Source organism: Spodoptera frugiperda, chromosome 2 (assembly GCF_023101765.2).
Source record: "Spodoptera frugiperda isolate SF20-4 chromosome 2, AGI-APGP_CSIRO_Sfru_2.0, whole genome shotgun sequence".
Taxonomy (NCBI): Eukaryota; Metazoa; Arthropoda; class Insecta; order Lepidoptera; family Noctuidae; genus Spodoptera; species Spodoptera frugiperda.
The window spans coordinates 11,463,927-11,483,018 of record NC_064213.1 but is presented as its reverse complement, the minus strand read 5'-3'; the positions used below and the strand labels follow the sequence as shown (position 1 = coordinate 11,483,018).

Here is a 19,092-nt window from a genome sequence, read left to right as displayed (position 1 = left end):
GGTGGCAACTCTACTAGATGTCATCAAACCCGAAGAAAATCATTTGCTTTTGGTTTAAATCTTGGTTTAAGTCTAATTAGGTAGTGATACAGTGTACTCTATATTTATTTTTAACATCTTTTATACCTGTATTGTGCAAGTAAATAATTTGATTTGATTAAAAGGACATCCGTACTAGACCCGTTTAACGAAACAAAATACTGGATTAGCATTATGTCAGAGTATTTTCCAGTAATTCAAATGTGTATGATGTAACTATGTACTGGTAGTGGGCGTATAATGTTCGTGCAATTTTTAATGTGCCCGCTTCCTTGTGCCGGGCACATGCCGGGGTACCGACTGTGGGTAGTACTGGGTGTCGGATGTGCACTTAAAATTGATAGATGACAGGATTCCTGGGTCTACGTGTGTTTATTTTAATGTATGTACTGGAATTTTCTGCATCAGGAATACTGAATACAAAATAATAGCCTGTTTCTAGTTCCGGAAGAGGTATTCTCTGTCATAATGTAGCAGTATACCTTTTAGGGCCTTCTATACATCTGACCCATGCGTTTTACTAAGTATTTATTGCAATTAGAGCTATGATTAGCTACTCTTTCTTTATCTACACTGTATCTCTTACAAAGATAGAAATATAACAAAAACAACGTCACACTTTTATCCCCATAGTGCTACCACTGAGAAATTTTCGGAAATCCGAAAAAAGCCCAGTAATACTTTGCCCGACCCGGGAATCGAACCCGAGACCCCTTGTCCGGCTCCCAAGTCGCACTTACGACCTCTAGACTAACGAGGCAGTCTAATATTCCAACAACTAATAAGTAACTCTTCATGGCAGTAGGATAAAAAGCACGTAAAATCAGTCAAGGTATGTTGTTCCACTCACCAAGTCTTAGCCCGAGATGTATGAGTGAGGCTCGGCTGTGGCACCGGCAGTCGCACTTGGCCAGGTAGCTGGTGGCCAGCTCCGTGGACAGCTTGGACCCGTGCTCTATCACCGCCTGCGGGGAACGTCACATTTTATATTAGACTAGTTTTTTACAGTAACATTTGCGATCTAGCTGAAAATTGTATTAGAGATAACATTATATCGGGATTCTGTCTATCTGTTGCTTCATCAACCAAATTAAAAATATTTTTTTATGAAACACGAGCGTAACACGTAAACGAGCAGACGTATCACCTGATGGTAAGCAATCGCCGCCGCCCATGGACACTTGAAGCACCAGAGGCATTACAAGTGCGTTGCCGGCTTTTTGGGGGTTAGGAATTTAAGGGTTGTTGTTCGGGAATCGGGGATTGGGAAGGGGGAATTGGGCCTCCGGTAACCTCACTCACACAACAAAACACAACGCAAGCGTTGTTTCACGTCAGTTTTCTGTGAGGCCGTGGTATCACTCCGGTCGAGCCGGCCCTGTCGTGTCGAAGCATGGCTCTCCCACACTTAAAAAGATGAATAAGTTTACCAAACTCTATTCATCTTTTTAATTTGGTGGATAGTGGTCATTCAGATCATGTGAAACCAATCACAATTCCGTTGTAAAATAGGCGCCATTAAGTAGGCCAATATCAAGAGTACTCGCCAACTCCATAACAATATGGATGACATAACGACTGAATTGATAGCACCCGCGCACTCTATTTAGTTGACAATCGCTACAACTCTTAGGGCTGCCATGTACAATGCAGTACATAATATAATAGGTACCTAATACATGTTTTATAAGAGAACGGTTAGTACAGAGTAGAAAAGTATTGACTCCCATTGTAGGAACATCCCGTTTCTTTTCATTGGTAGACCATAGGCCTGTCTAATTTATGCTACCTACCTATGAAGACTCACGCCCGAATACTCAAACGCTACTCAATTTTAAGTTGTACATATCGTGCTATCTGTGTAATTTTATAAAGAATTCACTATCAATTCTTAACTGTACTACATTTGAGAGCATCTTAAAATTGAGTAGCGTTTGAATATTCGAGCATCAGTCTTCTGGGTGTCTGCGTGATAATAATGATTCATTATTTAAAACCTAAGAAAGACGCTTGAGAATAACTTGATTTACGTATATCGTGCAACAGTAGTAAATTCTGAACTGCCAGTAATTGCCGGAAGGGATCCAAGACATCACCTGGTGAGATCATTGAAAGGGTACCTTAAGACCTTCGTCTTATCCTTCTGGGAATATCGGTCAGGTGTCACCGATGACAAGCTGGGAAACCCCATGTTGATACAAGGATAACAATAAAAGATGCACGGGGTCTTACGTATGAGTGATTCATTACAGCAGACGTAGTAAGATTAGGCTGATTGATAGATTGACGTGGTGATATTCAAGGCGTTAGAGTGCGATGTCCTAGGATCAATAGGGGTTATTGAAATAAGTACCTAAAGATAAATTAACGGTAAGGAATCGGCAATAGTACTCATATCGGGATGCTCATATTTATAGAGCAATTTTATGTAACAACTAACAATTAAGAATGTGTGTCAGCCCTGACGCTCGTTGGAGCGTGCATCTCCGTGTGATGACTGTGATCTGATGAGTATGACATTGTGACGGTACCGACGTAATCACACTCTGTTTACTACTCACCGTGATACGTGACTACTGACTAACCACAGATTTATCGAGAGTCTGTGTCATTGACTACAGGATGTATTTTGGGAGTATCAGTTAATGGTTTTAGAATGCAATCTGTCATGTGATGTGAACGAATGATCTGTCATTGTAATGTAAAATAATGGTTAGGTTCTATAAGTATTAAGAACTTACAGGTGCTATTAGCTAAAGCAACATCTCTGTTTATGCCTACATCAGATATTCTTACCAATTTTTTGATAAGATTAATTATTTGAAGGCTACTTTGGTACTTATACAATGTACCCTAATATAGTGACACAGTTTTTTTTGAGGGGGAAATCAGCCATTGACTTCTCTCGCCTTGGGCGAGGCGAAAGGGAGTGTCAGACTCTTACTGACTAAAAACCACCCCGTTCCTACTCCTGCTTTTCGAACCGGAGCCCCGGTAAACCCGCTAGGTAGTCCGCAGCTCCGGAACAGTGACACAGTAAAGTGGTAACACGATGGGAACTTACTTGGAAACACTGTAGGAGCCTGAGCTGCGAGCCTGCGAAGCGCATCAGCCGCTCGAATGTGTCCAGCTATATGGTAACACGATGGGAACTTACCTGGAAACACTGTAGGAGCCTGAGCTGCGAGCCTGCGAAGCGCATCAGCCGCTCGAATGTGTCCAGCTATATGGTAACACGATGGGAACTTACCTGGAAACACTGTAGGAGCCTGAGCTGCGAGCCTGCGAAGCGCATCAGCCGCTCGAATGTGTCCAGCTATATGGTAACACGATGGGAACTTACCTGGAAACACTGTAGGAGCCTGAGCTGCGAGCCTGCGAAGCGCATCAGCCGCTCGAATGTGTCCAGCTATATGGTAACACGATGGGAGCTTACCTGGAAACACTGTAGGAGCCTGAGCTGCGAGCCTGCGAAGCGCATCAGCCGCTCGAATGTGTCCAGCTATATGGTAACACGATGGGAGCTTACCTGGAAACACTGTAGGAGCCTGAGCTGCGAGCCTGCGAAGCGCATCAGCCGCTCGAATGTGTCCAGCTATATGGTAACACGATGGGAACTTACCTGGAAACACTGTAGGAGCCTGAGCTGCGAGCCTGCGAAGCGCATCAGCCGCTCGAATGTGTCCAGCTATATGGTAACACGGTGGGACCTTACCTGGAAACACTGTAGGAGCCTGAGCTGCGAGCCTGCGAAGCGCATCAGCCGCTCGAATGTGTCCAGCTATATGGTAACACGATGGGAGCTTACCTGGAAACACTGTAGGAGCCTGAGCTGCGAGCCTGCGAAGCGCATCAGCCGCTCGAATGTGTCCAGCTATATGGTAACACGATGGGAACTTACCTGGAAACACTGCAGGAGCCTGAGCTGCGAGCCTGCGAAGCGCATCAGCCGCTCGAATGTGTCCAGCTATATGGTAACACGATGGGAGCTTACCTGGAAACACTGTAGGAGCCTGAGCTGCGAGCCTGCGAAGCGCATCAGCCGCTCGAATGTGTCCAGCTATATGGTAACACGATGGGAACTTACCTGGAAACACTGTAGGAGCCTGAGCTGCGAGCCTGCGAAGCGCATCAGCCGCTCGAATGTGTCCAGCTATATGGTAACACGATGGGAACTTACCTGGAAACACTGTAGGAGCCTGAGCTGCGAGCCTGCGAAGCGCATCAGCCGCTCGAATGTGTCCAGCTATATGGTAACACGATGGGAGCTTACCTGGAAACACTGTAGGAGCCTGAGCTGCGAGCCTGCGAAGCGCATCAGCCGCTCGAATGTGTCCAGCTATATGGTAACACGATGGGAGCTTACCTGGAAACACTGTAGGAGCCTGAGCTGCGAGCCTGCGAAGCGCATCAGCCGCTCGAATGTGTCCAGCTATATGGTAACACGATGGGAGCTTACCTGGAAACACTGTAGGAGCCTGAGCTGCGAGCCTGCGAAGCGCATCAGCCGCTCGAATGTGTCCAGCTATATGGTAACACGATGGGAGCTTACCTGGAAACACTGTAGGAGCCTGAGCTGCGAGCCTGCGAAGCGCATCAGCCGCTCGAATGTGTCCAGCTATATGGTAACACGATGGGAGCTTACCTGGAAACACTGTAGGAGCCTGAGCTGCGAGCCTGCGAAGCGCATCAGCCGCTCGAATGTGTCCAGCTATATGGTAACACGATGGGAACTTACCTGGAAACACTGTAGGAGCCTGAGCTGCGAGCCTGCGAAGCGCATCAGCCGCTCGAATGTGTCCAGCTATATGGTAACACGATGGGAACTTACCTGGAAACACTGTAGGAGCCTGAGCTGCGAGCCTGCGAAGCGCATCAGCCGCTCGAATGTGTCCAGCTCCGAGAGCTCGGCGCCCAGGATGCACAGCCGCTTCTCCTGGAGCATCTGCAACAATCATAAACAGCACTAAGTATTGCGAAGGTATTTGAAATGTAAATGTTTCAATAAAATAGATTACAGTTTGGTTACAGTTTTGTCTTCCCAAAATGCAACGCATAGACCATCTAATTATTGAACCAAAAGTTTTATTATCGAATACCATTTCTGCGGATTATATTTTCCAAACATTTACCGATCGAACCTATCTGCATGGCATTAACAAATCCCAAAAGAGAGTAGAAATGCTATAAAAACCAAAATTACGATGAAAGAACAATGATACAAATCCCTAATGGACATTGTAACAGGTTCACTGACATTAAAATAACCGCAGCATAAATCCTACAAATGAGCTGAGAAGTGTACAATATGTATATTTTGTAACACGTACTATGTAAACATATATACAATGTTTTGATACAAAATACATAATAACAACAAAGTGTGAATCCCGTTGCCGACAGGCTCGCTCTATAACGCGCAATAAAACCAATGTCTTATGTCAACGAACGCGTTTCTCAAGACAAACATTGTAAAAACTGCTATGTTGTTGTATTATACGCTCATTAGGTGCGGCCTTAGTAGGAGCGGAGAGCGGATTAGTAGGGTTATATCGAGCAAAATAAATATTTCCCCAGTTTCTTTTGTATGTTAAAACTGCTAAGAGTTAAGATACTAGATTCTTAACCGAATGAAGTAATAAATAAATAATGTATGTGTAAAAAAAAGGGATAAACTTTGGTAATACTTCGACATACTGCTTCAGGAAATAACGAGTCACATATACGGTATATTTTTATAATCCTCATTTACATAATAAGCTTAGTTTTTCATCACATATAAGTACCCGCTATCCTCTATAGCCTTGTCCCACAGAAATATGACAATGTCGTGGATAACCGGCGGACAGTACCTCGCTACAATGTACTCCACACATTATGGTTCACGCACTACATTGTGCGGGTCTTTATTCCACCACACGTCTTAACGTGCACCGCCTCACCTGCGCTGCCGCACCGCGCCCACTTAACAGGCTTCCCTTATTCTTTTATTTCATTGTTTCATTAAACTAGGTACAAAGTTGTATTCAATTCCGTTATTGCTGAACTTGTATAAAGTGCCTTTTAATGCCATGCCTAGTGGGTAAATTAAATTGCACCTGAAAATTCTGTCGTTTATCGTTGTTACTATTTATTTAGTTTCTTAATCAATTTTAACACTTTGGTTACCTGGGCAATATACAATCTATGACAATTGACTGATTGAAATTAGACTACGCGGTTGTTGCGGTAGATGGGCATGGGCAACCGGCTGCCTTGGAACGTGTAGCGGTTTCGTTTCCCACACGGAGCAAGTCTTTGTATGATCCAGAAATTGTTGTTTCTAAAAGCACTCACGACAAAGTAGAAAATCCAAGCGTAGGCAAACTTCTTTTTTAAATCATATTGTAATGGACCACAATCTGTGGAAGGACTGACCATGACTAATACAATCTCTAATCCCTCATTAAAAAAAGACAAAGTAAGTAAAAGATTCCTTATTCCTACAAAGTTCGCCGCCACTATGTAAGCTATCAGCACAATCAGGGCGTTGTAGGTCAACTAAAATGTATGGCAGATTACCCGGGTATCCGGGCAAAATCGTGTGATTTCCTTACCCCATACAAAGTAAAATTTAACGCCTTCTTGGAACTTTACATGTAGAACAAAGTAAGTTGAAAGCTTTAGATTATGTTAGCGTGTAATTGTATGACCTTACCTTCGTCGCTTGTTACACATTGTTGGTTGTCTTTTAAGTGGCAACTTCGTGATTATTTCATCAAGAAGTAAGTCTGATTGCTAGTATAATATGGTGTAGAGATAAACGTGAGATGTGATTTTGAATTACTTTTTATAATGTTAATTATATTCGGTTGTTTGACTAGTCTACAAAACAGGACACTGGATGTGTAAAGGAAATCATCTAACGACTTCTCTCGCCTTGGGTGAGGTGAGAAAGAGTGACAGACTCGCTTTGAGCCGGAGCCCCGATAACGCGTTAGATTGTCCGAAGCTCCGGAAGGAATGATAGCTAAAGACGAATGAAACTTTATGTTTCTTTGAGTGTAGGACAGCCAAGAGATATTTTCAAAATTTCCAGAATAATGGCAAAGACTGAACATATGGGCAATTAGGCACCTAATGTTAGTTAGTGAGTAATACATTTAAAAACAATTGGTCTGAATCATTGTAATGCAATCACGCTTCATCCATTTTCGCATACAAAAGGTAGTACCTATGTATTTGTAACTTGTCACGTTCCTTTACCAAATGGGGTAAGCAGATATCAAATAGCTGGACGCAGAGTCAATAGCATGACTGAATTTAATCAACGCAATTAACATGATGTCATACATAATTTTCTGTAAACAAGAATATATTTAAATAAAATTGTATGCACATGAGAATGAAATATTAAAATTCATATTCAGACAATACTTTAAAATATAAGTAATAACTTCAATGGAACGATGGTCATTGTTGACTGTACAATCAATCCCCAGCTGAATAAAACTTTGTGGACTTTATTCCTATAGATGTAAGAGCGGTTTTCGCACCGAATATTATCGTTGTTGACCATACAACGTCTACGACATTGAATGCCGTGACTTTGGTTCAAAGACAAGTTTAAAAGAAATCGCTGATCAATACACATTAACATGAATCTTTAATATTTCAAATCCATTGAATGCACCTCAAAATGCACTTACAAGAAAAAGAGAATAAGATTTGATTTTCCTTATTTAAATCCTCGAATATCATCCTATACAGCAGAAGACATCTACTTCTACTGTTGAACATAACCTAGGCCTGCTGTGCCTTCATGAAGATTCTTGAGATAATTTTCGTAAATATAGTTAAAGTATCCATTGAATTGATATTCATAGCCAATTAGCTAAGACTAGACAATGTATAGCAGGTCATTCAATTCAATTCAATTAACAATATATCAATGCCAAATAATAGGAGACGTTAGAAAATAATTCGGTTTCGTTAAATAATGTAGAGAGAATAGTTAATTATACTAATTACGAGTATTAGTCATCGATTGACACATCAATGAATACTCGACTTTGACCTAACGAAGCAACAGTTGCTGTGTTTACAAACAATAGTCGAAAAAATCTATACAATTAATATCGTTATTGTAATTTTACTTAGGTTTCAAGTTAAACAATAGTGATTTTGGTCTTTATGAAATCGATATGTTTAGTTTTAGTTCAATGTTAATTGACTAGTTTAAATCAAAATGCTTAACCTTTTGAATGCGGGTGTATGAGACAACAATAGAAAACACATTGTGTCTCGCACTGATCAGTGCTTCAGCATACCACGGATAAATTATTGAAATTAACCGATTCTTAAAACGAATATAAGACCTTTTGAGGGGGAAAATCATCCAATGACTTCTCCCGACTTGTGCGAGGCGAGAGGGAGTGTCAGACTCTTACTGACTAAAAACCACCCCGTTCCTACTCATGCCTTTTGAGTCGGAGCCCCGGTAAGCCCGCTAGGTAGTCCGCAGCTCCGGATCAGGATTTAAAGTGGCCTACGTGCATGAATATCAATATGATTTTATAGTGGCTCTTCACAATACCCTAGTTGCTATGGAAACAGCAATATTAGCGATCTGCAATAAACAAAATCTAGATAGCACGGCGCACGAGCAGTCCCTATGCACTTTGATAAGCTAATTGTACTGATGCCAAGTTTATATTGAGCTATAATAATACACAGATAGCGAATTTAATGCGAGTCGATTACAGGAATAACTTTTAGTTACAGTGATCAATAGTACCATAACTCTAAAACGTTACGTTTAAAATCTGTAATTCTTTAAAATAACACTCAAAAAGCTTGACCTTATTTTATATTATAGGAATTTGATGGGCAATGACGCAACGACGGCACTTAGGAATGGAATCTCTTCCGGAAAGTTAACGAACACGAGAAGGGCCATGATCGTGGCCCACATTATAATTTCGACCCGAATACCCAGCCATGACCATGACACGGCTACATTGGTCACTCGGTCACTAATCCACTGCGTTACAACACACGCCCAAATAGGAACACGTCTGACATAACCGGGCATTTGATTGTTTTCATATAAACGCATCGATGTTTGCTCCACTTAGAAAATGTGTTACTATGTCACCCCGATAGTACGCTAATGTACCAAGCACCTAATAAACAATATTAGATTACTCGCTTCTCGATTATTGATGTTGGCACCACTGAATTGACATCTTGAAATGCATATCGATGCCCTAATTGTCAGTTGGTAACACTGATTTGTATGACCACAGATATAAATAGACTAGATAAACACAATTCGAATTTTAAAATCAAATTGCTTACACAAAATGTATTGTGTAAGTTGCAAGATTTTTTGTACAAAGTAGGGTAAAAGTGTCTGTTGTGGACCATAGCTAGTCTGCGTGAGATACAATTTGTGTTTATGACACAAATAACATCTCGGCGCGGTACCATGATTGACCTCGTACAAGAAAAATCAATACAAAGATTCAGAAGACCTTCCAATTGACCGCGTATCTTAGTAATTGCAATCAATTGACAGAGTCCGGACTTTGGGGGCTTCGTTGTAAGTCGTAATAGGATCACATCATGTGATGGTTGAGTTATTGATAAGGTGAAAGGTGCATTTACCCTAGTATTTGTGAAGGTGAATGTCAGATAATGTTAACGAACACAATAAGCTGCTTATTTAGATGCTTGTTAATCCTCAAAGGAGGAGGAGTAAGATTTATTGTGAACCATTTTTTTGCTCAATTGTCGTCACACAACTCTACCGTTCGTGTTTCTTTCATCACAAAGAGGAAATTGAATTTAATTGGTTGAAAAAATCCCAACGAACCTACCACATCTTGTGCCTAAACAATCAGCCGTTTAAGATGTTTTTATAAACGAATGACATTTACCTACAATATTTTCCTTCCTCGTAAAAACAGGCGCAGGTAATAAAATAATGTAGTTTTAAGTACTTTAAACCCAGTTTTCTTTATAACTAAAGATTTGTTTTTGCCATGACCAATGAACTCGCTTAAACAAACTGAATCGACAATGGAATGGGAAGACTAAATATTTATAAAGTTAAAAATACTTGCGTGTCAAATATACGTAATAATAACACTATGACGTCACTTAGCGTCTATATTTAGTTTTTCTCATAATTTTGTCATTCACAAAAACTTTCCAGAAGATTGTTAGAGTAATCCTGCCTGCTGATTATCATCTCAACTTGTATATGGAAATTAGGATATTGTTTACCAGTTTTAAGTACTAAACTTTATACGACTTCAGTGTTACTCTACTATCTGTCTAGCGTCTATTGAATTAACTTGTGTAAGCAGATATATACTTCGTAGTCTGGTGCGAAAAAAAAATACATTGTACGCAAGTAAATATCTCCATCTTTTTAATTCCCGAAGGGGAAGACAAAAGCTAACTTAGGACATCCACTTTAGATTTAGCAGGGCTCCAGCTCGAAGGGCAAGAGTAGGAACGGGGTTGGTTTTAGGCAGTAAGAATCTAACACTTCCGCTCGCCTCGCCCAAGGCAGGAAGTCATTGGATGATATTCCTGCCTTAAAAAATATCTCTACTTTGAGCTGGTTGTTTACACTTTACCAATGTTGATTCAATGGCTAACATTATTTTTAATTAACTGTCATTGGCATACTAATATCACAGCATATAGTTGCATGCAAATGTTTTGTTATTGTTCGACTTTGTTGCATTGATGAATGCCTGTAATTAAGCCATAATTGTAAAATAATGTGCATGTGCAAAGAGCAAGTAATTCGTGGAAGGTACCTATAGGTCGCTCGTGACAACTTGGTTCACGAAAGAGACTGATTTAAAGAGTATTCAATGCAGCTGATTTGAGACTTTGAGTCTAAGTTCGATAACTACATTATTTCCGATAAAAAATCTTAATAACATGCAATAGAAGCTGAAATACTGCCTGGTTTATTTACATACAAGAGACAACATAGGATTAATATTTTAGTATTACAACTACCTTATCCAATAAGCATATAATTATGTACCACGAACTCGGTTTACTAGACAAGTCTTCAGCCTACCCTTTCAGGATAAAAAGCTGTGATGTTACATACGGTCTTAGTAACAAGATTACAATTTAACATAACAATGTACGGATTATTTTCAGTAAACTGCGCTGCTAACGACTCTGGGGAAATAATGGCAGTATAATCAACGCGCTCGAGTTTTTCTGTGCAACGCCAACGGCAACGGCGAAGTGCCAATCGATTTGCACAGCTTCACTCATTCACAGTAATTGGTTGCGATTTCATTCAAAATAGGTAACTGGTAGCTTGATATCAACTTGATATAGAGTGTATCAAATGTAATTTTGCTACAGCATTAATCATATATGTATTTACACGGTCTTAAACTATGTATGTAAGTATTTAGAGAAGAAACAAGTTTTTTGTACTGCAATTATAGCAGACAATAGACAATTCCGACTAGGCAAATTGAATACTTTTTTCGATGCATATTGTCATGAAACTATTTATCCTTATGAAATTATGTATGAAGAGAAATGATTTATTTTTGACTTATGAAACCATGCACATTGACACCTGTTTTGTAAGATTTTCAAGGGTATGAATAGATCAGTAGGTAACACAAATATCAAAACTCAGTGCTGAAATCATATAATTCCTAATAATAAACTACAATGTTCAGAAAAAAGTTAATTTCCCTCAATGAGATGTTTACGTGCTTTTAAAAAAACGTAAACGTATTCAATGTTAAGGTTTCAGGGGTTTAAATGACGTAGTCTTACATAAATGGCGAAATTATTAACTTTTTTTCAGAAACCCTTAAACACAACGTATGAATGTGTGTATGTGTGTTTGTTTGTAAAGCCGGACAAAAACCGGTCGGCTGGCCTTTGCGTAAGTTCATAAAGGCTTTGTTCAAACAAAACATTGTTCTGTTGATTGTTTTCAGTCGAAAGGGTTTCAGGAGGGTCGTTGTTGACCTTCCACGGGAGTTTTTACGTGGCTAAATATTCTGAATGTCGAAATATTGAGGTTTACGCAATGAAGGTATTTTGAACATGCTAAACATACATTTCTAAATCCAACAGGTAATAAAGGAACGAAGTAAAAAGCATGGATTCACAATTTACAACTTAATTAAGGAACCAAACAATCGTAAAGCATGTAGTAAAATCCAAACGTACCTATAAAAGCGTTCGCAGTCACGAAATAACAGTGTTTAAAATCTCTATAAAAATGTACCGACACTGGCACATCAACATACACCAATCTTCAATAAATTTTGGACTTTACTACAAAAAAGATAAGGTGGAAAATCTATAAAAGAAATGACGGGGATAGGTTGACCTGCCGGGGTTTGTACATAGCTCCCTATGTACCCGTTTACTGGCGGTGGACAGACGGCGGCTATCGATCCAACATGCTAGCATACCAGACCGATTAAGAACGAAGTCCCTAGGGACATACCTAACTCATCTATACTTAGTAATTTAGGTCTCAAATTCAGTTTAAATGTAAAACTAGTGTTTGACCTTTCAAATGCTATATATGTCGTTTGGCAAGAAGTGAGTTTGCTTTATTTAATGGTGATGCTTATATATATCCAGTAGTAGTAGGTAAACCTGGGCCAAAATGATGATGAATCATCAACAATAACATCTTAAGTTAAAGTTTGCACATAGAATTATTCTAAACATACAAAGCACAAAAAAGAAACATGATATACGTTAGAATTTCGACTAGGCATAACACGTTTCAATGACTGGCAATCACAAATATTTTTTCACGTGTCGCATAAAAAGTCGTAGCCAGTTTAATGAGCCTAGGCAAATAGGCCCACGTGTTTAGCTCTCTTAGCTGTAGCCATCACGTGTGAGATTATTATGTACAGAGATTACAACAATAAATATAACAATTACTTACTAATGACGTACAGACGTATAGCGGTAACACCCATAGTGAGTAAATTCTCGACAATCATTGCCACAAACTGAACAAATAAGTTATTGAACAGGCTTCAAGAAACTGGAAAGAATACATGTTGACTAGGTACTTACATATTTGCTACTTAATGTATGATATTTTAAAACAAATAACAATGTAACATAATTTATTTATCATAGTAAATTATTATTAAATCATCATTATTGCTGTATATGGCCTCTAAGAAAATCTTGGTGTTGTCAGTCTACTGATCTATCTAATACTACCAAAAAATCGGTAGATGACATATGATTTACCTTCAAAATTAATAAAATTATTATAGAGAAACAAATAATTATTTCTTTCTAGAACAACCTTATGATTAAATGGAGAAAAACAATTTAAAAACTCATAATGATGATACGGTAGATGAAATAATGAGTGATACAGTTGATACAGTATTAATAGTTTAGGACTAAATACAGATGTATGTGCAAGGTCGGACCGTGATTGTACGCCAAGTCTCAACACATGGCAGTACGAAACATTACATTTGATTTATTTCAGTAATCTCACAATTCCGACCGAGATCGAGCTGAAGATTGTTTGAAGACTGAAGAAATTATATACTGTTGCTGTTGTTAGGAAAAGCAAGGCCATATGCTCTGTTATATTTAAGAGAGTTCGTAATCGGTATATCTTAGTGTTAATAAAATTCAACAGATTTTTTTCAGTCACAGCGATGTATGTTTCCGAATTTCCTTAAAAACTAAAGCTATCTGTAAGCCAGAATCTACATAGGAGACCAATCAAATTAATCATTTCATCTCAGGGACACAGATTAATAAGAGGATTCCATCAACTATGACGGTTTTCCAAATGTCATCTAAAACTCAATTTAATTTAAGTCGTGTCGTGACCCAATTGACCTTTTCCGTGGTAAAATAATGACCGAACTTTGACCATCGTTCACGGGGAAGTTGAAAAAAGAATTAAAGAGTTTGCCATTAACGATTATTACAGATCATTATGGACATTTACCGTTACTTAGGAACTTGCCGCGTTAATTATGCGTCCTTACATTGTCCTACCATACAAAATTTGATGTAGTCCCGAGCAAGATGAGTAAAAGAAGAACATTGAATATCAAGACAAAGGCTTGCTATTCCAAGCAAGAAAAAAGTGATATAAAAATGACAAAATGCCACGTTAACCTTTACACGACATAAGAGATGAAAGGGCTGAAAAAAATGAGTTTAATTTTAGCCTCTGAAGACCAACGATTTATGTATAAAACCTTTGAGAAAACAATTTTTGATCTTGTATCACTAGTAAATAAAAAGCACCATTGCATCTTAAAAAGCCGTGCATTTTCTTTCCTTTCAGTGTAGCACCTCAATTATGCTAGTACAACTAAGCATTCGTTTACGATACAAACAGCAAAACATCAAATTCTATTGTCTCGTCCGGATCAATAGACAACGAAACATAATTAGGACATTCCTAGCATACTAACAACCAAACAACGACTGATTTTAGACATGTTTTAGAAATATCAATTCTGGTAAGACGTAAATAAGGCATATTTTGGAGTAAACAAAAGTAACCAAGGTCCTGTAAGATCTACAGTTTTGGTATAGAAGATTCCTACTTAGTAGTTAATATATTCTCCCATCCCTGACCTACGGAATGCCACACACAAGTTGTTGACGAGCTGGTTGAAAACTGAGACACTACACATACACACGTCCCAGTGAAACTCGATATTAAAAACAATGCCTATTTAAATAAACACGATACGCGTCGCATGCACATTCAAACGTCGTGAGAAAGGTCGCGGATTACACTTTCATTCTTTGAATTGATAATAAGATGATCGTGTGAACTAAAGTGAGAAATATAAGAGCTGATAATACACATACGGTTAAAAATCTAAAGATACACACACACACAACGTCACGCCTTTTATCCCCGAAGGGGTAGGCAGAAGTGCACATTACGGCACGTAATGCCACTGTACAATGTACACCCACTTTTCACAATTTATGTTGTAAGTCTCATGTAATAGGTGGTGAGCCTATTGCCATATACTGGGCAAAATTCCAGACTCCGTGTTACTACTGAGAAATTTTCGAAAAACCGAATAAAGTCCATAAATACTTTGTCCGACCCGGGAATCGGACTAAAGACCCCTTGTGCGGCAGTCTGTAAAGATTAGTCGCTCTAATTTCGGCAATTACGTGCAAGACAAGCAGAACCTCGAAGAATACAAACATTTGCTAGTAATCGTACGATGTTGAACCATAAAGTTAAGTGTAAAGATTAAACTCGGAGTTATAAAGAGAGCAAACAAGTCAGTTCTTAAATAAGGAAAATATAAATGATGTCCTCGAGAAAATTATAACTTCGATATGATGATAGACAACTCAAGGTAAGGATGCTGGTTTCTAGGGTTGGTGAACGATCTATCTGAACGACTCAGTCTTTGGTGTAAATGGTGGACACTATGACAATGTTAAAATCAGTAACAACATAATGATAAAACACACATACACTCCATTTCAGATTCCAAGCGAAAAAAGCTATAAAGGCGAGATGAGAATTTAGAAAAGATTTAGTCCTTTACAATGGATACAGAGGTTTTAAATGAATATTGAATAAGTCCGTGTATATAAAACAATACTGAGTTGGATGATTGGGAAGCAATTATGGCAAAAACGATTCTATAATTTCTATCAATGATCGACACGAGTTTTTGCAAACAGCCATTGTGGTTATTCAGTACCTAGAAGGCATAAACTAATTCATATTCAATATCGATAAACAACGGTGTGGGTGCCGACCTCGACACGATCGCCGGCACCGGCGGCGTATGTTATGTTACAACACTGCGCCCGCGCACCTTGCACAACCAATGCAAGAGATTAGATGTTGCATCTGTAGATGTAGGTAAAAGGTTACTTACTCTCACCAACACACCAAGTTCATTATTGGAGTTAATATATTCGTTCTATTTACCTATTTAAGAAATTGGCAAATATATCCTTCAGTTTGGGTTATTTTCATACCACTTTGGAGCTAAGAATCAGACATTTGGTCAAAACAAGGCCAAATCGACGTCTAACCAGTCCAAACAAGCGAACAAAAACAACTTTTCCATTACATTTGTGGCGATAACTCCAATATTTTCACACAAAACTTCGGTCCTTACATAAGATTTACGATTCAGCTTCAAGGAGCCTGAATCGAATAAAATTACTCGGCTAACTCGGTTTCTATCGAACCGGACGCGCCAATGAAGCAACAATGGCTGGCAGACAAAAGCTGAGTCAGCGACAGCGACGTGAACTGGCAATAACCGTTCCGACAGACACTTGAACTCTACAAGGCCGGATCACACCTGTGGGGCTTTGGACAAAAACAAGTACCCAGAACAATTGCTTGCCGATTACAACAAAACTATTCTTAGACATTTTGGAATAAAATATTTAAAACAAACCTCGTTGTTTGAAATTGAGACTTCAGAGCTAGAAAACTCGGTTTTAATACACATTCAAGCAGAATATTCTTGATTATTTATCAGTTTTTCGGTTCTGGAAAATTGTTTGATGTAGCACGGACTGTCAATGGTGCCCAGGTATGGCAAGTGAATCGCTATTTTAGTTGTAATTGATAATAATACAACTGGAAGGAAAAGGATGATATAAAAATTCCCCAGTACACAATAACACTTCAGCCAACCCTAATTGGAAAAATAAAAACCTGATGATACTAAGTATGATTTAAAAGGGACTTTAAGGCTCTTTGTAGCTAGAAGTAGATGGAACACACAAATAGAGACAAATCCACAAAATAACATTGACAGTTTAGTAAATAGAGATGGGAACGGTTATAAAACTGAGTGCACCGGATGTGTAGACGATCAGACCTTGACCTGCGCGTTAGCACAACACAACTCGGTCATTCGCCGCGGTGTTGCAACAACACATGCCATCATTACGGCTTTATAGTCTGTCAGGCTAACTATTGTTGTCAGTGTAATCAGGTACGTGTATTATCCGTCAGCGAGATACTGTAAATAACTTGTTCATAGTGATGATTGAGTACTAACTGAAAAGTCAGAACCAATCAGTCGAAATAACTGCGCGTAAAAAGTTGAAAGGAATCTTAGTTTTGGGAAACATCTAAATAAGATATTACAAAACATAATTTATACGCATGCACAGCATGAAAGAAGTTTGCAAGAAAGTCTTGTTATAATTGCTGTCTAGAAGAATAGAACGAGATCTACATCAGATAGAGATATCAGGTCCACAGATTAACAAACATGCATTTACATAAACGAATGTAGATATAGAACACATTTATAATATTACAAAGGCAAATAAGGTAAGGATTATGTAAGGCCCTCAAGATTTGAAGCAAACAGAAGATTAGATAGTGCTTCGGCTGATAAAAGGGAAGATAATGGTAACCATAAACATTGTGTAGTACAACGGACGTGTAAGCGACCTTAACCCATAGAGGAGCGAGGAGTTGCATAACGTGACCGGGTCACTGCAGCGAGCAGCCAAACCGAACCAAGTCAGTTGGGTAACGGTCAGTGTATTTCATCTGTTATCACTGGCATTATCATCTGTTTCTTAATGGTTACAGTAACTCGTACGTGTACAAGGTTCTCGAGTGAGTGGCTGTGTAATTTATCGTATTCCAAATGCAGGCAATTTCTTGTTAGAATATCCATATTATTCTTTTCGCCAGTAAGAAACGAGTACAGATTTTTGTTCGGTTATGTCTGTTTTTTAATCCATTGCTTGAGACAGGCCTCTCCAATAGCGTGTCACTGAGCTCAATCTTTGGCATTTTATATTCTAATTACTGTGAGTCACTGAGTGGATATATCGTCTAATCCTTTGAAATAAGAAGCAAAAAAGTACATTATATATTAGTTTTTACCGATTCTAAAAAAGGAGGAGGTATTATGTTCGGATGTTTGTTTTTTTACTAACACGTGACAAAAGCGCTAAGCCTTACAAATAGCAATCTAGGATATCACAGCGGGTGATTCGTCATCATTCTATGCGTAGATGCACCATCACACACATAGATGTAGGATTGCGTGGCCGTGTGGTGATGAGTCAAACCCAAATAACTATTAAATAAAAAAATCTTCCAATACCTAACCAAATAACTACAAAAGTTAAGTATACCAGGGTATCGAACAACAGTTCCACACAAAACAAACAACTACACATTTGCAATATCGCTACCTACGTTTTCACCATAACTGCAAACCGGGCTATTTACAAACAACTAGGTACTGACTACATTATCACACCTTTTGTGGTTGAACACCTACATATGTATAACTACAATACCTAGGCATATAATTACATAATACATAAGGAAAATATATATTTTGTAGTGTTATCTTTAGCATTCGTGTCATTGTTCGCGACGAGAGGTGACATTATTTATTTATGCTAGGTATACGTAATATAATAAAAACATAATACAAACATATTAATTTGTTATTGATTAACGTATCGAATACTAATTAAATACAATGATCTAAAATTATCATAAGGTCGTATTGTTATGAATGTATTTGCTTGACGATTCCTTAACCCTAAAATGTGACGTAGCAACGTCACGCCTTTTATCCCTGAAGGGGTAAGCAGAGGTACACATTACGGCACATAATGCCGCTATACAATGTACAACCACTATTCACCATTTGTGTTATAAGTCCCATGTAATACGAGGAAAGCCTATTGACGTATTCTTTCAGAAAACTGTAGAGGGCAATTGTTTACATATGGACCACGCTAGCTGGTATATAGAACACAGGACAGCCCACGGTGTTTGATATGTTAATCTACGATCAAGCCAAGCGTAAAAGTTATAGTTAAACTTTCTTATGTAGAACAGACATACAGTCCAGCAGCGGCTTGTCACGAACTGTTGGTGATACACAGAGCCACAACAGTACACAAAACAGACAACTGACTAAATGACAAGACTGTCATTGAAATATTTCTACGACGAAACAATACATTAATAATAGCTTTGTCTATTTATAGTTTTGCAGTTTTTCA

At 38.7% G+C, this 19,092-nt stretch overlaps 1 protein-coding gene across 11 annotated transcripts in view; it reads right to left on the bottom strand.

The window, feature by feature from the left end:
• LOC118269054 (amyloid protein-binding protein 2) overlaps positions 1–19,092 on the bottom strand; it is a 53,772-nt gene that overhangs the window by 9,326 nt on the left and 25,354 nt on the right. For 2 of the 11 annotated variants that reach the window (XM_050698302.1, XM_035583940.2), the window contains exons 2-3: positions 4,871–4,984; positions 890–1,004 (exon numbers count right to left, since the gene is read on the bottom strand). In XM_050698302.1, coding sequence (XP_050554259.1) covers positions 890–1,004; positions 4,871–4,984 — 229 coding nt within the window. The other 9 variants (XM_050698316.1, XM_050698339.1, XM_050698320.1 and 6 more) reach the window with 9 other exon arrangements.